Genomic DNA, 25,865 nt, shown 5'->3' on the forward strand with positions numbered 1-25,865 from the left:
TTTTTAAAAAATAATATACTTTATTTTTATATACATATAACTAACTCAATTAATAAGTATAAAAAACATGTAGTTTAGTTGGTTAAAGCCTCAAGATTTAAGCATGAGGGGAGGGGTTCGAATCCCCTCCTCTCCCTTCCCTTGGTTTCATTTTGGCTTTAATAAAAAAGCCCGCCGACCCGGCCCAGCCTGCCCGTTGGAGACCCCTAGTTATAACGAGACCATATTTCTTTAAGATGAAGACATATATATGAAGCAATTCCATATTAGTAAGTTTCTTTACATTGGACGAACAAGCTTCGTAATTCGAGTAGTCATAAAATGATCTTAGTCCCACCGACAAATTAAGTTGTTCCTTGTTGGATTCTAATATGGGAGAGAATTGGACTTACATCCATGCCCCAAATTGCTTATTTTTCATTCCATGGTACTTTCTTTTTCAATGAAGGAAACATTTATTAACTACTTATTGGACGTAAGATGTACCCAAGGAGGAAAATGTCGCGATATTTCAGCAATATATCACCGAAATATCATGTATTGGAGCATCTCGACATGATCTATGTTAGAGAAATATCGGTTCCACGATATTTTATCAATTTATCATGAATTTCACCTATTTCTCATGATTTATTGGCATTTTATTATTTTATCTTCAATATATATACTTTGAATAAAAATGCCTCACGATTTCCGTTGCGGGGGCTGGCAACGAGCCAACCGCTGGGGCAAGTTATACAATGTGCACCAAATATATATAAAGTCAAATTCATTATATAAACATAATTTTAAAAAAATGTTTTAAAGAACAAATGAATTATAATTATTTTATAATTAAATAATTTTTTTTCATTTATTTGAATACCAAAAATATAAAAATTATCGCGATAATTTTCTTCATAGTGTTTTTAATATTATTAATATATTAATTAAGTATTAAAAATTATACATATATCATCATTTAATACAATTAAATTAAATGAATCATAATTTTAATATTAAATATATTTTAAAATTAGACATATTATAATCAAATATCACAAATATTATTATGAATATTTTTTTTTCCAAAATATTTATCGTAAAATCGAAATACCGATATATCTTAGATTACCGATATTTTCATCCTGGGATGTATCACAAGGGGTCCAAATGCAAAACGCAGCGTTTTGTGGAAAGAGAGTAATCGAAGAATCCGTTTTGTGGAAACAGAGTAATCGAAGAATCCCTTGGCTCGCCCTATCCAACGCAGTACGCACACTCATGGCGTCTCCTCTCTCATCGCTCTCGTCCATCCTCTCCCAACCTCACTGCGCCATCCGCATCAGACTTCCTACGCGATGTTGCTTCGGTCTTCAATCTCTCTCCCCAAAACCCCACCTTTCTTCTTCTCGCTGCAATCTTCGTACTCCTCCCCCTTCCAGGCCCGGTTTCTCTCTCACTTTCTCGAGAAAATTCTCTCAATCCCATTCTCACCTTCCACTCTCCAACAAGTCGGAGGTTCCCAGCCTCCACTCCTTCATTGCTCAAGCCGCTGTCGCCAGTTCCGAAGTGCAGCCCGAGTGAGTTAATTACTCTACGCACATTTATGCTTTTTGTTGAATAATTGAAAAACAATGTGACAAAACATGAATTTTAGGTTTCTACTAGTGGAATTAAGATGTTCCATCAATTCCGTAGTGATTGGAATTGACTTAAATTTCGTGATTTAGTTCATGTTTGAGACAGGGAAGATCTTTGCCGATATAAGAATATTGGGTTTTTGAGTTATAATAATTTGCAATCGGTTACTGCTGTTTTCTTCTCAAAGAAATTCCAATGGAATTTGTTTTTCTGATCTTAGATGGATGTGGCATTACTGTCAATGTCATTGTTTCACTCTGAATTGTATGAAGTGATGTCGGGCAGATGCTTCTTTTTCCCTAGAAAGCTTGATTTCGTCTAACACTCAGAACTGTGTGTTTATTATAATATGTTTGGAAGTGTACCTTCTTTGGACAATCTATGAACCCCTGCGGTCTCCTGTTTATTCTCGAGGTTTGTTTCACTTCCTGGAGCTCCATGCACCAGTTGAGAAAATCCTAGTACTAGCCTAGCAGAGAAAGGTGTTTATTAACACTGAGTTTTAGATTGAAACATGCGTCCTTTGATTTGGGTGAAGAAAAAAAAAAAAAAAAAAGGAGGGGTAGGAAAATAGGTAGTGAACCCATGACACAATTTGGAAAAAAAACATTTATTGTTTGGAGTGCCTTTTTAGGCCTTCTGGACCTTGTTGGGGAAACTTAGAATAAGCTGGTCTATCCTCATTCACTGGATAAGATTGAGAGAACAAATGTGCATTTGTGGTGCTCACTATTTGCCACTGGGTGCAGGATTCTATAATCCTAGCAAGAGGTACTACATGAAGGGCGTCGTCAATGCTCTGCTAAAGTATGCTGTGGTTGGCACTCCAATGGCAGCTGCCATTATTTGGCATTGCCATTTGCAATTCCATCCTTGGCATTCCTTTTACTACTGCCAAATCTGATGCCATATTTTTGTACTTGGTTGAAGAATGGTGGTTGATTAAAAAATAGCATTTTGCATGGATTCCTGTGCTAAAATTTGACATTGTTATTGCATTGGAGAGTAATTACCAATGTTAAAAAATAAGTTTGGCATGTTAAAAAATAAGTTTGGCATTGCTATTTAGCATTTTTCACTCTTTTTTCTATCTTTAAGTGGACTCTAGATTTTTTTTCCTGGGTTAGCTGTGTTCCTTCCCTTCTATTGTGGCAATTTATCTAATGTTTATAACAAACAATGTATATAAAAAAAAAGAGTATTTTGCATTGGAGATGTTCTAAAGATGAATTGCAGTGTGCATTAGCTTTTGTTTCTTGCTTCCTCACACAAATCTTTATTTGAGTTATTCCTTGGGTTGTTATTTCAACTGAAGTAGTCAGATAGCATTGGCTCAGTACGGATCCATTGTGCAAAACATCTTCATAGAACTAATTGTCAGCCCCCACCATTTTTTTTTCCTTCCAAAATCTACAACCACTACCCAGTTCTCAGTACCTCGGAAGATTCTGTCTTCCTATGTATTTCATTCCAGCCCTTGTTTTATTTTTGCAATGTTACCCTCTCTCCCAAAAGTCCTTTTGGAATGCCTCCCTTAGAAAATCCACCCCAATAGACAAACATTTATTCCTACTGTTGGTGAAGCTTTCCCTTTGGAACCATTACTGTTTTCTTGTGGCTGCCAACATTATTCATGCCATAAGTAACTCAATTTCCTTATTTCTAAAAAATGATTAAATGCAAGTGAGCACTGCCCTTTCTTGGGTTTGCATTAATTTCTAGGAACATCTATATGAAATTCCCCACTTGACATTGGGGAATTGGATAGCTCCAATTGAAATTTACTTATATATATCAATCACAAGATTCTCCAAATCCTGTTAGGTGTTAAGTTTTAAGCAGCACAAATGTTTGGTGACACTTTGAAATGTTAATCTCACGTATTGAACTTTGTAGATTTATCAGGCTAACCACATTGGGGGTTTTATCTATTCCATGGGAAAATATGCATAAATATCTCAATGGCATTATCTGTGAGTAACCATTGGAAACTTTTGTATCCAAAGTCTCTTATTAAAAAGAATATTTATTATGGAATTTAGAACTCATACATTTTTCTTTTTAACTTGTCTAGCCCTGTGTCAGCTTCCGAAATTCTTCCAAGAGGTCGTATTTATCATGAGACATATGGTTGTCAAATGAATATTAATGATATGGAGATTGTCCTTTCTATCATGAAGAAAGCGGGATATAATGAAGTTGTGGAAGTTCCTGAGAGTGCTGAGGTCATTTTCATTAATACTTGTGCTATAAGAGACAATGCAGAACAAAAGGTGTGGCAGAGGCTTAACTATTTTTGGTTTCTTAAAAGGCATTGGAAGAGCAATGTCTCGATTGGAAGGGCGGATTCCCTGCACCCCCCAAAAGTAGTTGTATTAGGATGCATGGCTGAGAGGTTGAAGGATAAGATACTAGATGCGGATAAGATGGTTGATGTTGTCTGTGGCCCTGATGCTTACAGGGACTTGCCACGGTTGTTAGAGGAAGTAGACTATGGTCAAAAAGGGATCAATACTCTTCTTTCCCTTGAAGAAACTTATGCTGATATTAGCCCAGTTAGAATTTCCAAAAATTCAGTTACTGCTTTTGTCTCTATTATGAGGGGCTGCAATAATATGTGCTCGTTTTGCATTGTTCCTTTCACCAGAGGGAGGGAGCGATCACGGCCTGTGGAATCAATTATCAGAGAGGTGGCTGAGCTTTGGAAAGAAGGAGTAAAAGAGGTGATGCTTCTTGGTCAAAATGTGAATAGCTATAATGATGCTTCTGGGTTTGACAAAGAAGTTGAACCAGGTGCTAATTGGAAACTTAGTGAAGGTTTTTCCAGCAAGTGCAAAGTGAAGGAAACGGGTTTACGCTTTTCTGATCTATTGGACCGACTGTCCACAGAATTCCCTGAAATGCGGTTCAGGTACACATCCCCACATCCTAAAGATTTCCCAGATGAATTACTATATTTAATGCGAGATAGATATAATGTCTGCAAAAGTATCCACTTGCCTGCGCAAACTGGGAGTAGTACTGTACTTGAAAGAATGCGTCGGGGTTATACACGGGAAGCTTACTTGGATCTCGTACAAAAAATACGGAGAATCATTCCTGATGTTGGGATTACCAGTGATTTCATATGTGGTAAGAGTTCAGATCTCTCTCTCTCTCTCTGTCTCAAACACACACACACACACACACAGATGCTGGGTTTGATATGGAGGCGACATTAATAATTCTGTTCTTGTTTTAATACTGTAGATGTAATTATTGCCTTAGCTTAATTAAAAAGATGTAATTATAGCCTTAAAAATCTAGAATTTCAAGGGCATGAGGCATACATTTCTATTGTGCTGAGGGAGGATCATCTGGGTCAAAATGGTAGTGATTGATTGATGCTGCTATCCTAGTGGCTATTTCGTGTTTACTTCCTGTTTTTTCTTTTTCCTTTTTTTGACACTGAAACAGTAGTCTAACAGGTCAGACCAACCGTATGATCAACATTAATCTTTTATGTTGGATGCCACTTTTATGGTGGGTCACCCTATTTTGGGCTCTTTGAACAGCATAGAATATATGAAAATGTTAAGAAAGCAAAATGTTTGCTTGACATTTTCATAGAGCTTGCCATCATAGTTTATGCTTCTGGTACACCATAGGTTTCTAGTCATTTTGCACTAATTCTACAATACTATTTCTTGACATTTTCATAGAGATTGCCATCATAGTTTATGCTTCTGGTACACCATAGGTTTCTAGTCATTTTGCGCTAATTCTACAATACTATTTCTCCTTTTGTGCCCTTGAAGTATGTATTGGAGTCATTTATTGTCTGTTACAAGAAAATAAAGCATTTCTTCGGATATTCTCACCCTTTCTAGGTTATGTGTGTCCCTTGATTGTTCATAAATTTAGACTATTGAGGTATTTGAGCAATCACAGTTCCAGATGCATCTCAACCTGAACTGCAACCTACAACTTTCCCATATTCTTCATTATTTAGTGTGCCATAGTCACTCATTCTCATTCTAACACTTTTAATACCCTTTCACAGGCTTTTGAATATTTTTTACAAGAACACCGCGATGGGAGAGAGAGAGAGAGAGAGGGAGTGAGAGAGAGAGGGGGCGTGAGGGAGAGTGAAGGCGCGTGCGACGGCGACAATGAGGAGTCCGGCGAGGCGAGTCGAAGGCGGTGCTTCTCGGTGGAATCTAAGACCTTCGAGCTTGCCCTCGACGAAAGGAAAGGACGGCGTCAGATCCTCATCGTGGAGAAGAAGCGGGGGGTCTCGACATGGGTTCGCTTAGGGCTGGAAAGTTTAGGGTTTTTTAAGGAAGGGTTAATCCATTGTATACGTGACGAAGAAGAAGGGAAATGGGAAAAGGAGTGGAGAGAAAGAGGCAAGGGGTTCACCTTGGCTCGGGGCTCCAACAGAGCGGGTGGTTTTTTAAGATTGGGGGTTGTCGATCTAGAACGCAGAAGGTTCTGCATCTTCTTACCGAGAGGTAGGAGGGACAGAAAAGGATGGACGGACATGGCGGAGATGATCTGTCAAATGGAAAAGCTGGCTGGAAGAAGAATAATGCGGGGGATTTGTTGAAATTGATGAACGGACAAGGACGATGGGGGAAATTCAATGGGCTAGGATTCTGGTCAAACTAAGAGGCGATTTTAGACCGAGTATGCTAGAAATTCAGGTAGAGGAGGAGGTTTACTCTTTGTTGTTGTGGTGGGAAGTTAGACCGGTGGTGAGAAGGAGCTTTTCCGTGGCGGAAAGCAGCAGGAGAACCAAGGACAGGGATGATACCTTCTCACGCGCGGAGAAGAGCGTGGGGAAGGATCTGAGAGGAGCGAGAATCGAGGGACTGCTCCTGCCAGATGATGGGAAGGCTCTGCAGGAGAATGGGCCGGGCTTAGGGCCCGGGAACCAGGTCCATGGCCCGATGCCTAGGAACTGGGACTATTCAGATGGCAAAATGGCTGGGTCGTCCTCATATGGCCCAAATATGAGTCTTAAGGAGCAGGAGAAGGATGGTGGGCTGGTTAAGCCAGATGGGCTTTTGGGCCGAAAATTAAAAGGAAAATCAAAGGTGGCTGGTGAGTCAGAGGCAGGCCCATCTAACTGGGCTGCTGAGATGGGCTGCCACTCTTGTGCAGAAATGGAAGGATGGGAAAGGGAGGGCACAATTGCTGCCCAAGAGAAGGTTGGCCTTTTGGGCCGTTTTATCTCCAAAATAGGATCCACTCCAGAGGATCCCTTGATGTGCTGGGAGCCAGTAGAGATCAGAAGGGAACAGAGGGATGAAGGCTTATCCTTGACTGACCGTGCGCTTAAAGAAGAAGCCAAGAGGTATGTCCTGAATTCCCATCCTAAAGGAAATCGGGCTATGGGGACTTCTTCTTCTCTCTCTTCTAATTTTGATCGGGCTCTAGAGGGGGAGTCTTTTGATCATCCAGGGGGATTAGAGGAGGAGTTATGGGGGGATAAGTCAACTTGGCTAACAGTCTATGAGGGGAATGTCGAAAAAGAGAAGGGATCCTGGAAGTTGGGAGAGGCCAATAAAAACCGAGGCAAGGTTAGGGGCAAGGAGGGGAATGCTGATGCATCAGGACCTCAAGACAACGAAAATGAGAAAGAGGAACTATGGGAGGATTGCAGTTTAGCAAAATTTAGTCAATTTCTAGGATTCTCTACGGAGGGGTTGGAGAGGGAGATATTGAATTTTCTGACTAAAATCAGAAAGAGGAGGGAAAAGATTCACAGTAAGGAGCTCTTGGAGAAAACCAAATTCGAAAGGGAACTAAAGAGGCTGGAATGCTCCGTCAATTATGAGGGGGGGAATAAGCAGAAAGGTCATTTTCAGGGCAAGGGGAATCAGCTGATAGTTGTCCAATGAAGCTGAAGATTATAAGTTGGAATGTGAGGGGAGCTAATGACTGCTCTAAGAGGAAAATTATTAAGAACTATATAAGGAGTCAGAGGGTGGACCTAATGTGTATTCAGGAAACCAAGATTCAGGAGATGTCGGAAGGCATTGTGAGAAGCCTGGGTACAGGAAGATTTTTAGATTGGAGAGCCCTTAATGCGGAGGGGGCTGCGGGTGGCATTTTGATTTGGTGGGACAAGAGGGTCTTGGATATATTGGATTGGGAGGAGGGTCTTTTTACTCTGTCTTGTAGATTCAAGACTATTGAAAATGGGGCTACTTGGGTTTTTACGGGACTGTATGGTCCTTTTACTAAAGTGGAAAGGGAAGGTATGTGGGAGGAACTTGGGGCGATAAGAGGTCTTTGGGACGATCCTTGGTGTCTTGGTGGGGACTTCAATGTCATTCTGTTTCAGCAAGAAAGGAGCAGCCAAAGTAGAATCAGTTCAGCCATGAGGAGATTTGCAGAGACTGTGGATGAATTAGAGCTGGTGGACTTGCCTCTGCAGGGGGGAGAATTCACCTGGAATGGGGGGGCTTAATAATCAGGCGTGGGCGAGGCTAGACAGATTTTTAGTCTCCCATAGCTGGTTAGATCAGTTTAATGGAGTCTCTCAGATCAGGTTGTCTCGTCCAATTTCTGATCATTTCCCAATCGTGTTAGAGGGGGGTGGAATTAGAAGAGGCCCCACCCTGTTTAGATTTGAAAATATGTGGCTGAAGGTTGAGAGGTTTAAAGACATGGTGAGATCATGGTGGCAGGGGATTGAAGTCAGGGGCAGCGCTAGCTTCAGATTGAATGTTAAAATGAAGGAAATTAAAAAGAATCTGAGAGTTTGGAACAAAGAGGTTTTTGGGAGGCTGGAGACCAATAAAGCTGCAGCCTTAGAGCAAGTAGACCTTTGGGATAGGGTGGAAAGTGAGAGAAACTTGACTGTGGAGGAAGCTGACTTAAAAAAGGAAGCCAAGGACTCATTTAAGAAATGGGTGCTGTTGGAGGAAGCCCATTGGAGACAGCATTCAAGGGAGATTTGGTTAAGGGAGGGGGACAGAAATACGGGGTTCTTCCATAGAATGGCTAGTGCACACCGAAGAAACAACACTATGGGCAGAATTAAGGTTAATGGGGAGTGGCTGATAGAGGAGCAAGAGGTGAGAGAAGGAGTTGTGAACTCGTTTCAGCAGGTGCTTTCTGAAGACATGGTCTGGCAGGCGGATATTGGTAGCATCCAGGTGGGTTGCATCAGCCAGCAAGAAGTAGAGAGTCTGGAAGTCCCATTTTCAGAGAGTGAGATTCATTCGGCACTGATGGAGATGAATGGGGATAAAGCCCCAGGCCCGGATGGTTTTACTATAGCCTTTTGGCAAAAAGTATGGGACTTTACAAAAGAGGAGATCATGGAGGTGTTTAAAGAGTTTCATGAGCATAATGTCTCTATTAGGAGCCTCAACAACACCTTCTTGGTGTTGATTCCTAAGAAAAGCGGGGCGGAGGACCTGGGAGACTTAGACCTATTAGCCTATTGGGGGGGCTCTATAAACTTTTGGCTAAAGTCTTAGCTAATAGGCTCAAAAAGGTGATTGGTAAGGTGGTATCTGGCGCTCAGAATGCCTTTGTTATGGGAAGACAAATTCTGGATGCTTCCTTAATTGCTAATGAGGTGATAGATTCGTGGCAGAAGAGAAAGAAAAAGGGCATTATCTGTAAATTGGATATAGAAAAAGCGTATGACAGTATCAATTGGAAATTCTTAATGAAGGTCCTTCAAAAAATGGGCTTTGGGATCAAGTGGGTGGGATGGATGTGGAACTGTGTGTCTTCTGCTAAATTCTCTATTCTTGTTAATGGAGTGCCAGCTGGGTTTTTCCCTAGCACTAGAGGGCTTCGTCAAGGGGATCCCCTATCCCCGTACCTCTTTGTTATGGGAATGGAGATTCTGGACGTTCTTATTAGGAGAGCGGTGGAGGGGGGATATCTAACAGGGTGCAATATTCGGGGTGGTAGAAGATCTTCATTGAACATCTCTCATCTATTTTTTGCTGATGATACAATTGTGTTTTGTGAGGCGAGTAAAGAGCAAGTATCTCATTTAAGCTGGCTTCTCTTTTGGTTTGAAGCTGCCTTGGGACTTCGTATTAATCTAGCCAAAAGCGAAATCATCCCAGTTGGAGAAGTGGAGGAGATTCTTGAGTTGGCAGCTGAGTTAGGGTGCAGGGTGGGGTCTTTGCCCTCTCACTATTTGGGGCTCCCTTTAGGGGCCCCCAATAGGGCTTCTTCTATATGGGACGGAGTGGAGGAGAGGGTCAGGAGGAGACTTGCGCTTTGGAAAAGACAATACATCTCCAAAGGGGGGAGGATCACTCTCATAAAAAGTACCTTGGCTAGTATGCCAATTTACCAAATGTCTATCTTCCGCATGCCCAAGTCCGTTGCTAAAAGAGTGGAGAAAACCCAAAGAGATTTCCTATGGGGGGGTGGACACTTGGGAGGAAAAGTTCATCTAGTTAAATGGGATGTGGTCTGATCAGAAAAACTCAATGGTGGGCTAGGGTTAAGGAGAATAGCCACTCTGAATAGAGCCTTGCTGGGTAAGTGGATTTGGAGGTTTGCTTGTGAAAAGGATAACCTTTGGAAACAAGTGATCTCTACGAAATATGGGCAAGAGGAACATGGATGGAGGTCTAAGAAGGTCAATGGGGCGGCTGGAGTAGGGGTTTGGAAGGAGATTATGAAAGAATCAGAATGGTGTTGGGAGAATTTGGCTTTTATAGTTGGGAAGGGTTCCAAAATTAAATTTTGGAAAGATAGATGGTGCACTGATACTCCGTTGTCCCAATGTTTCAACCATCTTTTTGTCCTTGCTGCGCATAGAGACGCCACGATTGAGGAAATGTGGGATCAAGATTCAGGTCAAGGAGAGTGGAATCTTGTTTTTGAGAGGGACTTCAATGACTGGGAGTTGGACATGGTTGGTGATTTGCTCCATACTTTGAGGGGTCATAGGCCTTCACTGGGGGATGACTCTGTTAACTGGAGGCAAGGAAGAAATGGCTTTTTCAGGGTTAAAGATGCTTATAGGCTGTTGGATAAACCTAATGATACAGTGTTTCCCGCAAAGAAAATATGGGTGGATAGGGTGCCAACTAAAGTCTGTTTTTTTGCTTGGGAGGCCACTTGGGAGAAGGTGCTCACTCTAGATAGGCTTCAGATAAGAGGGGTGCAACTACCAAATTGTTGTTTTTGTGTGGCTGTGAAGAAGAGAATGTAAATCATATTCTTTTACACTGTATAGTGACTAGAGTCCTTTGGGATATTATTTTTGGGTTGATAGATATCAAGTGGGTCCTCCCAGAAACTGTAAAGGAGACTCTTATCTCCTGGAGGGGCTCATTTGTAGGGAAGAAAAGGAAAAATATTTGGAAATCCATTCCGTTGTGTATTTTTTGGACAGTTTGGAAGGAGAGGAATAGATTAGCTTTTAGGGGGGGTGAGTTGAATATTCAGAGATTAAAGAATTCTTTTGTTTGTAACCTGTGGAATTGGGGCAAAGTGTATTTAGATGAGGAATCTTTCTCTCTTATAGGTTTCTTGGAGTGGATAGCTTCCACTTGAGGGGAGGTAGTTCTTTTTGGTCCTTTTCTTTTTTTTGGGCTGTAGCCAGCTTGTATACTCCCTATATGCTTTGTGGCGTTTAGCCTTTTTATTGAATATCTTGCTTACTTATCAAAAAAAATACCCTTTCACAGGCTTTTGTGGAGAAACAGAGGAGGAATATGCAGACACAATAAGCCTTCTAAAGGCTGTTGGTTATGACATGGCATACATGTTTGCTTACAGCATGAGGGAGAAAACCCATGCACATAGAAACTATGTTGATGATGTTCCTGACAACATCAAGCAAAGGAGGCTGGCAGAGATGATAGAGGTCTTCCGTGAGAGTACAGGTCAGTGTTATGACTCCCAAATTGGTACTGTTCAGCTGGTGTTAGTTGAAGGCCCCAATAAGAGAGCTCCAGATACAGAGCTAATCGGCAAGACTGATAGAGGCCATAGAGTTTCATTTAAAAATACACCCGTCCCCCATTGGGATGATGATGTTGGAGGGAATCAAAATCCTAGAGTTGGTGATTTCGTGGAGGTTCGCATATTGACGTCTACACGAGCCTCACTTTTTGGGGAAGCACTTGCTATAACTAAATTAAGCTTGTTTTACAGCAATGCAGATGAAGCCATTGTCGATGAACAGAACTTGAAATCAAGCTGTTTATGAACTTTCTGTTGTCCTCATTCTTTAATGAAATCCTCAAGATCGCCTTTTCTCTTTGCTTGGCGATGGTGGGGGGTCTGAGATCTCGCTATCAGGTCAAAAGTAGGATTAAAATAGCAGAGGTGAGTGGGGTGGCATCCTGCTACAAAGCTGGTCTGAGCATGAGAATCTACAACTTCAACTCATCCCCGTACTCGATATGGCTCAGAAGCGCCAACACATTGTTTGAATATTTATTTTGTTTTTAATCTTGCCCCTTCAATTTCCGGTGCTTGACCTTCAATGAAGTATATACAGAGGTTTGAAATTCTTCTTGTACTGATACTAAGTTAAGGTCAAATTCATAAAGAAAGAAAAGAACTCAGAAAAATCTGAGCTGAATTTTCACAAATTCCCACCGCAAGAGACACCAACGTGTTAAGCACATGGCGGGCGTGTTTCATGAATCATCAGCCATTTTGGGAAAATGGAAAATGGAGTATGAAAAGCGGCCGCAGCATCTTTCACATGTATTAATCATGGGGATTGCCTTAATCCAATCAAGTGCTCAGAAGAAAAGTTGGATATGGGGAATGATATCCCAATTGTAATGCTTGTACAACACTGAGGGGAGGGACCATTGGTTGGGAGATGGGACTACGGAGGATTATTATCATCAACAAGCCTTAACTTTTGGTCATGCATGTGGGCAGTGGGAGGCCACTACAGAATATGTATGGAATGGGTTTTGGTTTGGGCTAGTTCACCTCACGTTTATCAATTTTTATTTTCCTTTCTATTTTTAAATTTTGTTGAACTACATAGGGATGTAAACTATTAATATTGAATTGTATGATCGCTTAATAAGTTGGCATCACCACAACCATTTAATAATACCTAGCCAAAAATTACATTTAATGACTGCCACATGCAACATTGACCAAAGGGTATGTGACCATTACTAACGAGGGAAAATAATACATGACCATTTATTGATCTTTATAATTTTTCTAATATATTTCTCCAAATTTATTGAATTAATGAAGAGTTTAAAATTGTATAAATATTTAAATAATTTGTATAAGGGTGACCATGTGACACTCATGAAGGGAAGCACGTTTAGAACAACTGATTGGCCTTGAATAAAAATTGGGGATGGCTATATCCGTATTTTTGCTGCAGTGTAGGCATGCATGCATGTGGGTAGTTTCTCTGCATATGTGGGCATTGCAGAGAATGGGGGAGGAGAGAGAAGGGGAGAGGGGAGAGTCAGTGGCGACTGGACGTTGCACTGAAGATTGATGAAGACAGCACAATGGCTACTGTATTGGGTTGCTCCCCCAAAATCAAAAGTAGGGAAAAACACTGACTATTCCGGCTGCATTTGCCTTCGCTTGCCCACCTCCAACTCTCATCCATCTCAGTCTCTTTCACACTCATATATACCATTCATTCTTAAGGTGCGTGAAAAACACCTTGAAACGACACTCTGTTGGTATTTGGTGAGCTCTGGTACCAGGCTCGTGTCAGCCCCCTCACCCCCACTGACCATGAAAATGCTACTCCCCCAACTCTTTCTTTCACTTCCATTTCCCTTTTCCTCTAGCCCAAATATTAGTTTTTCATCAACAAATATTGCTGCCTACGTAACTCTCAATTCTGGTGCTCCGAGTTGGATGGAAACACCCGGATTTTCAGTCGCTTCCTATTTAATTTATTTTAGTAATTTTAGTTTATAAAAAGCGTTTGTCAATAATTTTAGGGAATATTTTTAACATTTTTATAACTTAAAATTTTTCATGTTTCAAGTATTAAAAAGATTAAAAACACTTCCTAAAATCATTATTAAACTTATTCTTAGTATGCTTTTGACAATAATTATAAAAAGTGTTTCTAGTATTTTTAATATTGCATTTGACAATAATCATAAGAAGTGTTTCTAATATTTTTAATACTTGAATGATAAAAATTTCCTAAATATTACATATATTAAAAACACTTTTTAAAATCAGTGTTAAACATACTCTTAATCATTTGGTGGTGGATAGTCAATATGAAATTTTGATAATTTTATAAAAGCATATAAAATGATTATAATTATTCTAGTATTTATTATCATTTAAAAAAAATTAAAGTAGAGATATGATTTAACAAAAAGAAAAAAGAAAAAAAAAAGCAACCAATAAATGGGAATAAGTATTAGTTGGAAAATTATCTTATCTTTAATAATCCTTCTATGTTCATAAAAAAAATAAATAAAAAAAAAGAAAATAATTGTTAATTATAACTCTTCCTTTTTGTATTAAGAAAAATGAAGTCACTTCTTCCACAAAATTTTCCTCATTAAGCTTAATTCACTGAAAAGAAATGTAAATTAAGACCTTACAATCTCTCATAAGGAAATCCACTCTATATTACCATATATCCTATAAAAAATTTCATATTTTAAATAGAAAATAATTAGAAATAGCATCTAGATAAATTTTTTTACATGATTGGAGATTTAAAAAAAAAAAAAAAAAGGATAGAAATGCAATTTTGGCAAAATGGCAGCTGGTCGGGTGGGGCGGGGGTGGGAGAGGGAGAGTAAAAAATCTAAAAAGAGTGAAGACAAAATGAAAGAGGGTGGTGATATCGCTGCACCCCTCAAAGTGGCCTCCCTCATTTATTGAGTTGGAAGCTCTCTAGATTTTCCATATCTCGCAATCAAGATAAACTGATCTCCTTCTCATTCATTTCTCTCCAAAGGACAAACTGCAGTTTCTTCCTTCAATCCACTGCGCCACTGGCTTGCTTTCTTTCTTGCTTTTTTTTTTTTTTTTTTCTGATCTTTTTTCCTCTCCTACTGCACCAGAGAGAGGGGAGTTGGAGTTGGTTGTTGTTTTGAGGAGTTTCGAGTCCAAATAGAGCTGTAGAGATAGGATTTTGGGTGGGAGAAGTGGGTAAAAAATGGAGGTGATTCATTGGTGTTGGGTTGTGGTGGGTGTTGTGATGGGGTGGTGTTGGTATAAGAGCATCAAGAACAAGGCGAAGGAGGAGGGAAGTGGGGTTCCCAGAGGAAACCCTGGTTGGCCAGTAATAGGAGAGACTCTTGACTTCATTGCTTCTGGTTGGAGCTCTCGACCAGTCAGCTTCATGGAGAAGCGCAAGTCTCGGTAAGCCTTTCTCATCCTTCTTCTTTCAGATCTTTTTGTTTCTTCTTCCCATATCGTGAATTATCTCCCTGTATATGCCTCCATCATTTCTTTGTTGTGTTAACAGTGAAATGAAAGATTTAAAGGCCCTTCTGAATTCCAGATTTGTTTCTCTCTTGGTCTTGCTGACGAATGTATATGGGATCAGTTTTTGAAAAATTTCTTCCTTTTAGGAGAGAGGGATCCATGTTCTCGCACTCTTACTGCCCAAAAAGCCAATCTCTCTCATTTTAATAAGCAGAATTTTATTATTATGTCGTTGAAGAACAATTCCAAAAAATCTTTTGTCCGTTCAAGCCTGAAGAACGATTCAAAGGGTTTGTTTCAAATACTTATCATTTTAATTTTGTTCTTATGTATAACAAGAAATCTGCTTGAAGGTCAAGATGGATTGATTATACTATCATATGGAACTCGATTCATGTTATTAATAATTTCTTTGATTCACCTTTTGTACAAAATCCAATCTCCACATTATGCCCTTTTAAATTAAGATGAAATACCATCATTTGATCATATTAAATATTTGTCATGGGGTGAGTCAAATTTATTGCTACTAGTATTATGATTATAAATGAGGCTATGTCAAATCTCTTTCCCTCTACCTAGAAAAAGTTTTTGGCTTTTAGTTCATTAAGTAGGGAAAGGCAGACCCTAAACCTAGAACATGATTTAATTGTGAATTAAATCACACCAATGTACTTCCTACATTATTGTTAGTCCAAAGTATGGGTTTTCCTCTTGTAGACGCGTGTACCCTTTTTCAAAATGATTGACAGTGGCTTTTTTATATTATTGTATGTCACTTTTTCAAGAGATTGGCTAGATGACCATACTCGCCCTTTTCATTTTCATCTGGTTTTATGGAATATTTTGATGAGTGATGGTTCAAAGAATTCAAGTATAATCAAGCTTGAGTTTGTAGCCATTGATTCCTGTTAAGTAATTTGAGCTTCCATAACCAGTAACTTGATGCATGATGGAGCAACATGTTGGTTGATATTTACTTGTATTGGGTATAGATGTTTGAGCTTTCATTTACAATAGATTTTCGTGAGGAGATATTGAACTCAAATACTTAATAAGTACTCAGTGAAAAAAGCTGCTACAAAAGCTTAGAGAAGCAGGGAAAGCCTGGCTTGCACGGTTGCAATAAGAATATGGCAATGCTTATCGCTTCAGCTTTCTTTTGAAATGATTATGATCTTCCGTATTCTGCTTGAATCAATGGATAGAAGGTTTAGTTTTATAAAATATTTTCAGATATGGGAAGGTGTTCAAGACAAACATATTGGGAAAGCCGGTGATAGTGTCGACGGATCCGGAGGTGAACAAGGTGGTTCTGCAGAACATTGGGAATATATTTATCCCTGCCTATCCCCAAACCATCACGGAGATACTTGGAGAATCATCTATACTCCAGATGAACGGCAGTCTGCAGAAGAGAGTGCATGCACTGCTTGGTGGCTTCTTGAGATCACCACAACTCAAAGCCCGAATCACCCGTGACATTGAACGCTATGTCAAACTCACCCTTGATTCTTGGAAAGACCAGCACATTGTTTACGTCCAAGATGAAGTCAGAAAGGTGTATATCTCACTTTCGTTCTGATCCCACCCTCCCTCCCTCCCCTCATCAAAACCACAGTCTGATCTAGTTTTCTTTTTCTGTTGGTTTCTGGGTATGTTAGATCACGTTTGACGTTCTGGTTAGAGTTCTGGTGAGCATTACTCCAGGTGAAGATTTGAACTTTATGAAGAGAGAATTCGCAGAAGTCATCAAAGGCTTGATTTGTCTCCCAATTAAACTTCCCGGAACTAGACTATATAAATCTCTCAAGGTACATTAAAAACAAACTTTATCGTGTAATATGTAACTGTTAATTAGGGTTTTGCTCTCTTTCTCTTTGTATATATGTATAAAATACATATGATGCAGGCTAAGGAGAGGCTGTTGAAGCTGGTGAGAAGGGTCGTGGAGGAGAGGAAGGCAGCCATGGATAGAGGTGATCATGAGACCCTCAAGGGTCCACCCAACGATGCCGTGGACGTGCTGCTCCGTGACACAGGGGATTCATCTGAGACGTCGCGTCTGTCGTTGGATTTCATCAGTTCGAATATGATCGAGATGATGATCCCCGGGGAGGAGACTCTGCCGACCGCCATGACCCTGGCCGTCAAATTTCTAAGTGACTGCCCCGTCGCTCTGAACCAGCTGATGGTACGTACAATCCAAAACTCTCGCCTTTTTAATCCAACGGTTAGGATGGCAGGGTGTTGCACAACAGGAGAATGGTTGACTTAACAAGTCGCTATCATGACCCGCACGAGTGAGATAGGGCCACGGCATTTGAGAGCATAGTGTGGCCGTGTCGTGGCCGTAGGATTTGATTGAACGGCTGTCGGATTCGGTCCACCGACGTACGTCAGTGGCTCCCTTCTTTTTAATTATATCCACTGCCATCACCCCTCCAAATACCACTGTGTGCGATCAGTGCCATCCTAAGATTTCACCAAGGAAGAAAATAATTTTTTCTTTCTTTTTTGGGTTCCACTTAATTTTTTTATTTTTTATTTTTATAAAGTCTCTTAATAAGTGGGTCCAAAGTCGGATAAGGCACGAGAGAAGAGGAGAGCCCAAGTGGCATAATATGAGAAAAAGAGTAGGGGGAGGGACTTTGTCCATTTTTTATATTAATAAATGTAGAATTTTGTATACACGGAATGTGAGGAAGTCCAATCGTTTTGCAAAGCGCTGCTGTCAAATCAATTTGTGCGAGAAAAGTTGTATGAGAATTCTTTCCCTTGATGAGACTATCTTTTGCTTCTTATTCCCATGATAGATAAATAATACTGTTGGATAATATATTTTATATACATTTCTATGAAATGGAGTGCATAAACAACGAACCAAGACAAAATATATCTAACCCTTTTTTTTTTGTCCTTTTTTCTCTATTCAAGAAGTTGAAAAGTCATTTGATGAAAGCTCTATAAATTATTGATTGGTTTAGTCTAATCACGTGACCAGAAAGAATCATACCATCTACCCCCACCCCTTTCGTTAGGCTTGATACAGGGCACGAGGGTTGGTCTCCACTCCTTCGTATGACCCTGGTTGTCCTTGTGTACGGACAAATCTGTATGGAGTCAATGGTCTGTAAATTCAGAACCCAAAGACTCTGGTTTTGTAGAGCATTTTGTTTCAGTTTGTATCAAGTCTATGATCTTACCAATTTATATAGCATTGAAATGGATTAACTTCATGATTTTGGTTTATGACATGGTAGGAGGAGAACATGGAGTTAAAGAAGGGAAAGGCTCTTTCCGGGGAGGATTATGCCTGGACTGACTACATGTGCTTGCCATTTACTCAAAATGTGGGTTCCAGTTTGAATATGCGACATTGTGAAGTGGAATGGAAAGTATTTTAGATTATTAACGTAATTGGGCATTTGCTTTTTCTTAAATAGGTGATCAATGAAACTCTGAGAATGGCAAATATCATAAATGCGGTTTGGAGAAAAGCTGTCAAAGATGTCAAAATCAAAGGTGAGTGAAATAACTTTGGTGGTGATTGTGTTCAAATTTGATATTGTGCTGAACTTGAAATGGAGGTGCATTTTCCAGATTACCTGATACCGGAGGGATGGGGTGTCATGGCATCTTTCACTTCCATTCACATGGATGAAGAGAATTATGAAAACCCTTATCAGTTCAATCCATGGAGATGGGAGGTAAGTGGAACCCAACGCACAATTAAATCACCATGTCTCCTTCTCTAATTGTTTTCTGTGATTGCAGAAGGCAGCTAGTGTCAACAACAACAATAGCTATACACCCTTCGGAGGTGGACAGAGGCTGTGCCCTGGTTTAGAATTATCGAAACTCGAAATCTCAATTTTTCTTCATCATCTCGTCACCACCTACCGGTGATTCTTCCTTTAAACTGAACAAATACCCCATTACTTATCACTTAATGCAGAGAAGAAAGCAATTAATATGGAAGTTCATGCTGTGTGCAGGTGGGTGGCTAAGAAGGACGACGTAGTTTACTTTCCAACAGTGAAGATGAGGAAGAAGTTACCCATCACCGTCACACCCTTACCACCCCTTTGAGTTTGCAGGCCTACTCTTGGGGAATCACATTTTGGGTTGGCCTAAAAGGGGATTGTATGCATGCACAAAATCTCCCTTAATAAAAAAGGACGGATTGGATTCTAATTCTAAATTATGGGGTTGGTTCCAGTGTCATTGTCTGTGTGATTGCAGGAGGGATGCCTGGGCCCCTGTTTCAGTCCTGAGGCTGAATGCAAGGGGTGGGGGTAAGCGGATCTACCCTCGTATTTTGAGGAGGGTCACTTGCTACCAGGACCAGTGTTAGAAGGGTGGGTATGGTGCTTAATTTTGTATGATACCGTGCACGTGCTGGGCACTACAATTATAATTTTGGTACAATGATGATAGTTTTCCGGTGGGTAGATCAAATAGTACAAAGCTTCGTACAGATGCAATCACAATTGCATGATTCAAGCTATAGCCTAGGGGATAAAACATAGTGCCTTCACTTTTTCTAGGACAACGAGAGGTCGGAGGATGCCACCAGAGTGGTCAAATCCATTAGGTCCATCATGTTTCCACCATTCATTTGGTGAGATAAACCCCTAGTGAATTCATAGGGGATTAAAAGCCATGAAATTTACATCATAATTGTAGTAAAATTCATAAAGCAAACAAAAGTAAAAGTAAACTTCAGAGTGCTAACTGATTGAAAATCAAATGACTTGAGTTGTAGCGAAATCAATCGAAAGAAATGACTCCAAATCCAACGAAACTGTATCATTTTACAGTTGGGCTTTCACTTTCCTTACAAATTTCTTTACACACATGCCACACCCGTTTGTAAAGCCACAACAAGATTTCAACTCCAAATGCGTTTTTATCTTTGAAGACAAGTTTGAGGTCATATTCCTCACCCCTGGTGCCTTTTATGCTTAAGGAGCCTGAGCATTTTTCACTCAAGGAGTCTATTGAATACATTTGTGCTTCTATTGTGTCGGCACTCTTTTATTTATTACTCTGATGCAACAAAACCAATCCTATTGCAACCATGAGAATGTGATCAGTTGTGGTGGGACTCAAAGCTGAAAATTCATTGGGTGTGGCTAACATGGATATAGACATGAGCGTATGATCAACATTGATGGGGCTCAAAGCTGAAATATTTAATGCACAACAAACATGGGACCAAAATAATTGGTATTGAGGGGCCTATAAAAAGGTTAGCATCAAAATTTAAGAGCAAAAAAAAAAAAGGCGATCCTCTATATATCTATGAACCGGGATGGGGGGCACCCTCCATGTGGGTAGTCATAGCAAATTGTTAAATTAAAGCCTTAAAAAGTTCCAACTTACAAGATGTGGGCTAACATTGGAGAGAACCAAAGAAATTTGAGAGAATAACAGTAACCAAGAAACATGATTTACATATATGACACCAGGGGTAAAAGATAGCTCCCAATCATATGGTTTATTTTGAGCCCAAGGCATCAAAAAGCAATGGTGCTAACCCAACACACAGGAAGGAGAAAAAAATTTGGAGCTGCCCTCAGCAAAAGGTAGCTCAGGCCACAATCACCTACAACAGGACTGGCCTGCGAGATCCAACAAAGAAACTTCCTATCTTCAAAATCTACCCTATTTCTAGGCTTATTATGAAAAATGCTAATTATCAAATGGACCTTAATGACTCATCTACAGACCAAGCCCCCATCATACAAATGGATATCTGACACTAGTGGAGGCTATGACATGGTTTTGATACTTTTTTTATAGGCAAAAGGATAAAATATATTCAAAGTGCTGGAAATTTGTAGCATCAATGTACACACAATATAAAAGAAGCACCATCCGGCAAGCAAAAAGACCTACTTTGAATGTAACCAATCTACAAAGCAAAAATACACAAGGGAAGATTTGATTGTTTGACCTGCTGCTCAATAACTTGACTGACTTATTTATTTCCATTCATAACATTAAAAAAGAAGCAACCTCCAAGATTTCTGCCGCTTCTTTCCTATAAAAGAACCATGCCAACTCAAAAGGTTTCTTTTGACTGAAAATCGCATCAACCAGGTCACCCCAAAAAGAGCAAAACCTAATTGCCACAAAATTCTCGTTTGGAGCAGTGAAGGAGCCTAAAATCAGTTGAATCTTCTTCCCCTTTACACAAGTAGCAACTATTCAACAAAATCCATCATTAAAATCCTTCCCCATGTAGATTCCCAAGAAACTCACCTTCATAGGAACCCAAGGGTTCCATATAATTCTTGCGAGGATAGACTCATCTCTTCCCTGGGTTAATGAAATGTAATAAGATTTTAAAAATAATTTGCCACATTTGGTTTCCTTTCACGTCAATATATCCTCACCATCTATTTTAATTGATGCTTTTAGTAGTCTTTGAAAAAATGCCTCCACTCCTTCCAATTCCCAACCATGTAACTGTCAGTAAAACTAAGGGATTCCACTGATCCCCTTCCCCAACCTGCTCCCACATCTTTGCTACCCAAACATTTTTGTCAATGAGAAAAGAACCAGAATTGATTCTCCAATCAACAACTCAATTTTCTAGAATCTGGAATGTGGAATGAATATCCTGGATTAGAAGATCAATTTCACTTAACCTATTTTCATCAGATAGCACATAATTATTGAATAATTATGGGGCCCATGGGTAAATACATGATAGAGTGTAGAGTTTCCTGTCCATAATATACTATCCCAATTTATAATTGGAGAAAAAAAAGGTGTGGAACAAACACCAAAAAAGGTGTGGAATAAACACAATCTAAGTATTGAAAAGGATAAATACCATATTACCATGTGTAAAATGTGCAAAACAAAAAAATTCCTAGTACATTAAGAAGGGCCGATGCCATAAATTCCAGGAAGAACAGCAGGTTTTCATGTCACAAATGCCAGAGAGGTTCTTTTAGGCATCCTACAGATAGGAAGCAATGACATGTATAATAAAAGAAATTAGGGTTTTCTTTGGAGGGCAGCTGGGAAAAGAAAAACAGGATTTGAGGTCAAACTCTTATGGGGCAAGAAGTTGTAAGCAGAATTACCATCTTGAGAAAAGTTTTTGCAAGAAGAACCATCAAGCCACAGATTTTTTCTTCTCTTCCTCAAGCTGTTGTAATTCTGCCAATCTTTGAGCCCATGCTCTTTCCCTAGCCACTGCAGCCATCTTACGTTCTACTCCCTTAATATTCTTCTTTCTCTTAGCCTCCTGCAATTGAGTTTTCCGCTTCTTTGCTTCTGACTGCACATGTTCAAAGCCTCAGTTTACACATGACAGAAATCATCATGAAGGAAATATATAGCACCCAAAAGCAAGACATAAGCCTGCCCACTTAAATGATATATGCAAACAAGCTTAGAAAATAATCTAGCAATTGCCCATGTGCCAAATTTTGCAGTAACAAGGAATTTGTAAATGCATCCTGATCTAAACATGCTCCAGACAAAAGTCCCATGAAGGAGTTAGCAAGAAGCCAATAAAGCATTAAAATTTGTGAAGAATCTAAGAGGAGATGATGCATGGGAATATACAAATCATGACTGAAAATGTTAAAACTTATACATTTCATTATTTAATTCTACTGGTATATTTCTATTACTTGTAAGCATCAACCTTGATAAAATGAAAAAAAAAAAAAATGTATGCAACCTAGCACTATTTGCCAGCATAACCTGGCCTGCAAGAGACAACCAGTACAGATGTGCCATATGATGATGCAAAACACAAAAATTATTACCAAAGCTCATGAAATTAATATCAGAATGATCAAGCAATAAACAAATTCAAATTGAAAATCTGGACCCCAATACGTAAAAAGCAAATGGGACGAAATATACAAAGAAACAACTAATAGAGTGAATTATAACAAAATTTAAAGCTATCAGAAAGGCACTAAAACCAGAATCCTTACCTTGTAAACAATAAGACAGTTTGATACACCCACATCTTTGACCTAAACTGATTCCTCCTAAAACTACATGGTGCACTCCATTTACACAAGGATAGATCCCCTGAATTGAGCAGTTTTTATTTAATATTCTTTAAGCAGGCAAAGAATCTTCACAAGGAATTTCTCAATGGATAAGGATTTAATATCTAACCACATTATGATGGTGATTTCTATGCTGATTTTCCAATAGGCATCCTAAAAGAATATGTGATAAACATACAAGGGTTGAGGAAAATTAACTTAGTATAGGTAGAGAAGTCCATAAAATCATTGCCTGTTTCACTTCTCCAATAAGTAGATTGCCAAGCTTTCAACAAAAGATCAGCCTCCATTATTTAAAATATTGGTCTCTCCACGGTGTTTCTTCAGGGTATATGATTACGAAAGTATTTGTGAGATTTGAATTTTTTTTTAAAAAAAATCCAATAAGGAACAATCTTCTTTTTTGAAAAGATGATCAACCTCATAAAGTAAACTCTGCCTGTTCTTTTTATTAATAATAAGTTAATAACCTCTTGGTGTTTATTGCAGAAAAGCAAAAAATATAGTGAGGTTTTATACTGGAAAATTACAAATGAAATATGCACATAGTTAAAAAGATCACATCACTGCAATATACTAATAACACATCAGTAACCTGCAATTTAGATTATATTATGACAAGTTTCTTCATTTCTCTCTCTCATTTTTACCTCAAAACAAACCATAAAAATATACCGCATCGAAACTAAATAAAATTGAGAGCTTTTCCAAAAGACAAAGACTATGAAACAGAGCCAAATGCATTAGTCCCCACAAGCTACACTTATCTCAGTGTTAAGAATAAATTAAAAATCTTCATTTGCCAACATAATTTCCTAATTCTGTTAAAGCTACTTCAGAAGCAGGGGTTAGATATACAAGCCAAATTCTCACTTTCATTCTAGGAAACCCTCAAAGATCTGCTCCCTATTCCTGTGCAAACCAAACAATAGCTGATTGATTTATTCTCCCCTTTATTTAAATGATCTGGATTCTTTAGTCAATTATGAGATAAATGAGATGTAAAAGTAAAATTTTTCTATAGTCTACATTCCTTCAAATATGAATCCACTTAAAGGTATCTCATAATTCATAATTTATTCTGTTTTCTTTATCCCAACTAGTCTTGAGTCTGAACAGCATATCACCCTTAAAGCCGAAATGGTGATAGACAGACTTCTATAACCATGATATATTTGTTTGCTCGATAAACATATTCAAAGTGGTATGACCAGTTGTTAGGAAAAAACATTCAATTGTAACACTGATAAAAAAGACCCAACTCCCCAAAAGAACAGAAATGAGAATTGTATAGAGGATTACCAATATAAATGCTCGGCGCAGCCTCATACGCTTCTTCTCTTTCCTCCCCTTGACGCTTCCTTCATTGGGTCTGTTAGGAAGTATTCGTTCACCGGGCACATACTGAACCCAAGCATACGGTCCTGTATTCCTCAACCACCAATTCAAAATTGTATATTTATCACAATGCATTCTCTAAAAGCAAACAAATTTCCAAAATCGAAACGAAATAACTAGAAAAATGCCCAAAAACCCTATTTAAAATGATGACAAAGCAAATGAAAAACAAAAACCCTAATTTCCAATTGGAATGAAGAGGGACCTGGAGGTCTCAAGCTGGCCCTCTTTCTGCGAGGCTTATCGCTGGGTCTTCGCTTAGGAAATCGAGTGTCCGTTAAGCTGTGAAAATGGTTAGCCACCGGAACCCATCGAGGCAGCCAGTGGAGAGAACCGGAAACGAACCGGAAATCGGGTCTGGGAGAGGAAGAAGAGGCCCCAAACGACGTCGTATAGAGAGTGGAGGTACTGGTCACTAGGGTTCTGGATAGGGGACGAATGATGGACCTGAGAGCGCCCAATCCCATCTCTGTCTCTCTGTAAATGAGCGTGGTCTGGTGCAGTGTGCTGTTACGCTTAAACCCTTTGCTCAGGCGAGGCAGGCAATAGCATGGAGCATGGGTATTCCCATTGGCGATGATAGGTCGTTTGCTTTGTGATAATTGATAGAGTGACAGCGCAAGAAGCTATATTTTAGGACTTTCCAATCAAAAGGCTTCTAGGGTACGTGTCAATATTCTATTGGACAGGCTAACCATTTTAATAAAATAAATGCCTCTTTGGGCGTGTTTTTTTTATTATAAATATTAGAAAAAAACGCTTTTCCATACACCCATGAATTCAATAAAAACACTTGTAAAAACTAATTTGAAACACATCAATTTTGATTTTCTCATTTTAATTTTGATAAAAAGAAAAAAAAAACAAATTAAGATGCTATGAATTATGAATCATCGCATAATTAGTATAATTCCAATAACAATTTTCGTAATTCACACTTCAAGTTTTGTAATCATGATTGATTTTTGGATTTTAAATTTGAAGTGTGTAACAAAAATAAATTTAAAAAAATTCAACGGAATCCTAGTTTAGACTTATAGAAGTTAGAAACTGCGATAAAATTCTTTTGTATTGAAGGAAAAAATAGAACATTAGAGATTGAAAACATCATTGATCATAGCATCATCAATGTAATATTGTCATGTGTTGCATCGACCCCACACAAAGGCAATGTATATATAATTAGGGGTTGCTCTTCGCAACATCCCTTTTGTTAAACGTAACATTTTTTTGTCATATATTTTTCTACATATACCATTTTTAATATATATAAAAAAAAAAAAAAAACTCTCTATAACCTGCTCTCAACATATTAAACCTAAATTCTAGTTAGATTAAGGCTGCGAATCACATACGAAATACAATGAATGACAAAATTCAATCATCTGATGACAATTTTCAGGTAAGATT

General features: G+C 39.0%; 3 protein-coding genes across 5 annotated transcripts; 2 read left to right on the top strand and 1 right to left on the bottom strand.

Moving 5' to 3' along the window:
* Positions 1-1,214: 1,214 nt before the first annotated feature.
* Positions 1,215-12,652, top strand: LOC117912321 (CDK5RAP1-like protein). Of its 2 annotated transcripts, none has more exons than XM_034826871.1 (3): positions 1,215-1,562; positions 3,698-4,755; positions 11,286-12,652. In XM_034826871.1, the coding sequence occupies exons 1-3, from the start codon at positions 1,264-1,266 to the stop codon at positions 11,807-11,809; spliced, it is 1,881 nt and encodes a 626-aa protein (XP_034682762.1). In that variant the 5' UTR covers positions 1,215-1,263; the 3' UTR covers positions 11,810-12,652. The 2 variants fall into 2 exon arrangements, with proteins under 2 accessions (XP_034682762.1, XP_034682763.1); XM_034826872.1 differs by having other exon boundaries at positions 4,271-4,755.
* A 1,775-nt stretch (positions 12,653-14,427) lies between these two features.
* On the top strand, positions 14,428-19,493 carry LOC117912322 (3-epi-6-deoxocathasterone 23-monooxygenase CYP90C1). 2 transcript variants are annotated; one of them, XM_034826874.1, is made up of 9 exons: positions 14,428-14,940; positions 16,243-16,567; positions 16,671-16,820; positions 16,919-17,200; positions 18,270-18,359; positions 18,453-18,531; positions 18,610-18,716; positions 18,787-18,911; positions 19,005-19,493. In XM_034826874.1, the coding sequence occupies exons 1-9, from the start codon at positions 14,735-14,737 to the stop codon at positions 19,096-19,098; spliced, it is 1,458 nt and encodes a 485-aa protein (XP_034682765.1). In that variant the 5' UTR covers positions 14,428-14,734; the 3' UTR covers positions 19,099-19,493. The 2 variants fall into 2 exon arrangements, with proteins under 2 accessions (XP_034682765.1, XP_034682764.1); XM_034826873.1 differs by having other exon boundaries at positions 14,429-14,940; positions 18,784-18,911.
* A 2,337-nt stretch (positions 19,494-21,830) lies between these two features.
* LOC117912088 lies at positions 21,831-25,043 on the bottom strand. The gene is made up of 3 exons (XM_034826553.1): positions 24,661-25,043; positions 24,360-24,481; positions 21,831-22,306 (listed from the first exon to the last, which is right to left on the bottom strand). The coding sequence occupies exons 1-3, from the start codon at positions 24,920-24,922 to the stop codon at positions 22,142-22,144; spliced, it is 549 nt and encodes a 182-aa protein (XP_034682444.1). The 5' UTR covers positions 24,923-25,043; the 3' UTR covers positions 21,831-22,141.
* Between the last annotated feature and the right edge of the window lie 822 nt (positions 25,044-25,865).

The sequence above is a fragment of the Vitis riparia genome, chromosome 4 (assembly GCF_004353265.1).
Source record: "Vitis riparia cultivar Riparia Gloire de Montpellier isolate 1030 chromosome 4, EGFV_Vit.rip_1.0, whole genome shotgun sequence".
NCBI lineage: Eukaryota > Viridiplantae > Streptophyta > Magnoliopsida > Vitales > Vitaceae > Vitis > Vitis riparia.

Excerpts from the sequence above, each read along its gene's own strand:
- LOC117912088 (XM_034826553.1), bottom strand. The coding sequence starts at position 24,922 with ATGGGATTGGGCGCTCTCAGGTCCATCATTCGTCCCCTATCCAGAACC. Across the intron at positions 24,482-24,660 it reads GGCCAGCTTGAGACCTCCAG|GACCGTATGCTTGGGTTCAG; the intron begins GTCCCTCTTCAT and ends TGAGGAATACAG. Across the intron at positions 22,307-24,359 it reads TGCGCCGAGCATTTATATTG|TCAGAAGCAAAGAAGCGGAA; the intron begins GTAATCCTCTAT and ends GAACATGTGCAG.
- LOC117912321 (XM_034826871.1), top strand. The coding sequence starts at position 1,264 with ATGGCGTCTCCTCTCTCATCGCTCTCGTCCATCCTCTCCCAACCTCAC. Across the intron at positions 1,563-3,697 it reads AGTTCCGAAGTGCAGCCCGA|CCCTGTGTCAGCTTCCGAAA; the intron begins GTGAGTTAATTA and ends TAACTTGTCTAG. Across the intron at positions 4,756-11,285 it reads TACCAGTGATTTCATATGTG|GCTTTTGTGGAGAAACAGAG; the intron begins GTAAGAGTTCAG and ends ACCCTTTCACAG.
- LOC117912322 (XM_034826873.1), top strand. The coding sequence starts at position 14,735 with ATGGAGGTGATTCATTGGTGTTGGGTTGTGGTGGGTGTTGTGATGGGG. Across the intron at positions 14,941-16,242 it reads ATGGAGAAGCGCAAGTCTCG|ATATGGGAAGGTGTTCAAGA; the intron begins GTAAGCCTTTCT and ends AAATATTTTCAG. Across the intron at positions 18,360-18,452 it reads GCTTGCCATTTACTCAAAAT|GTGATCAATGAAACTCTGAG; the intron begins GTGGGTTCCAGT and ends TTTCTTAAATAG.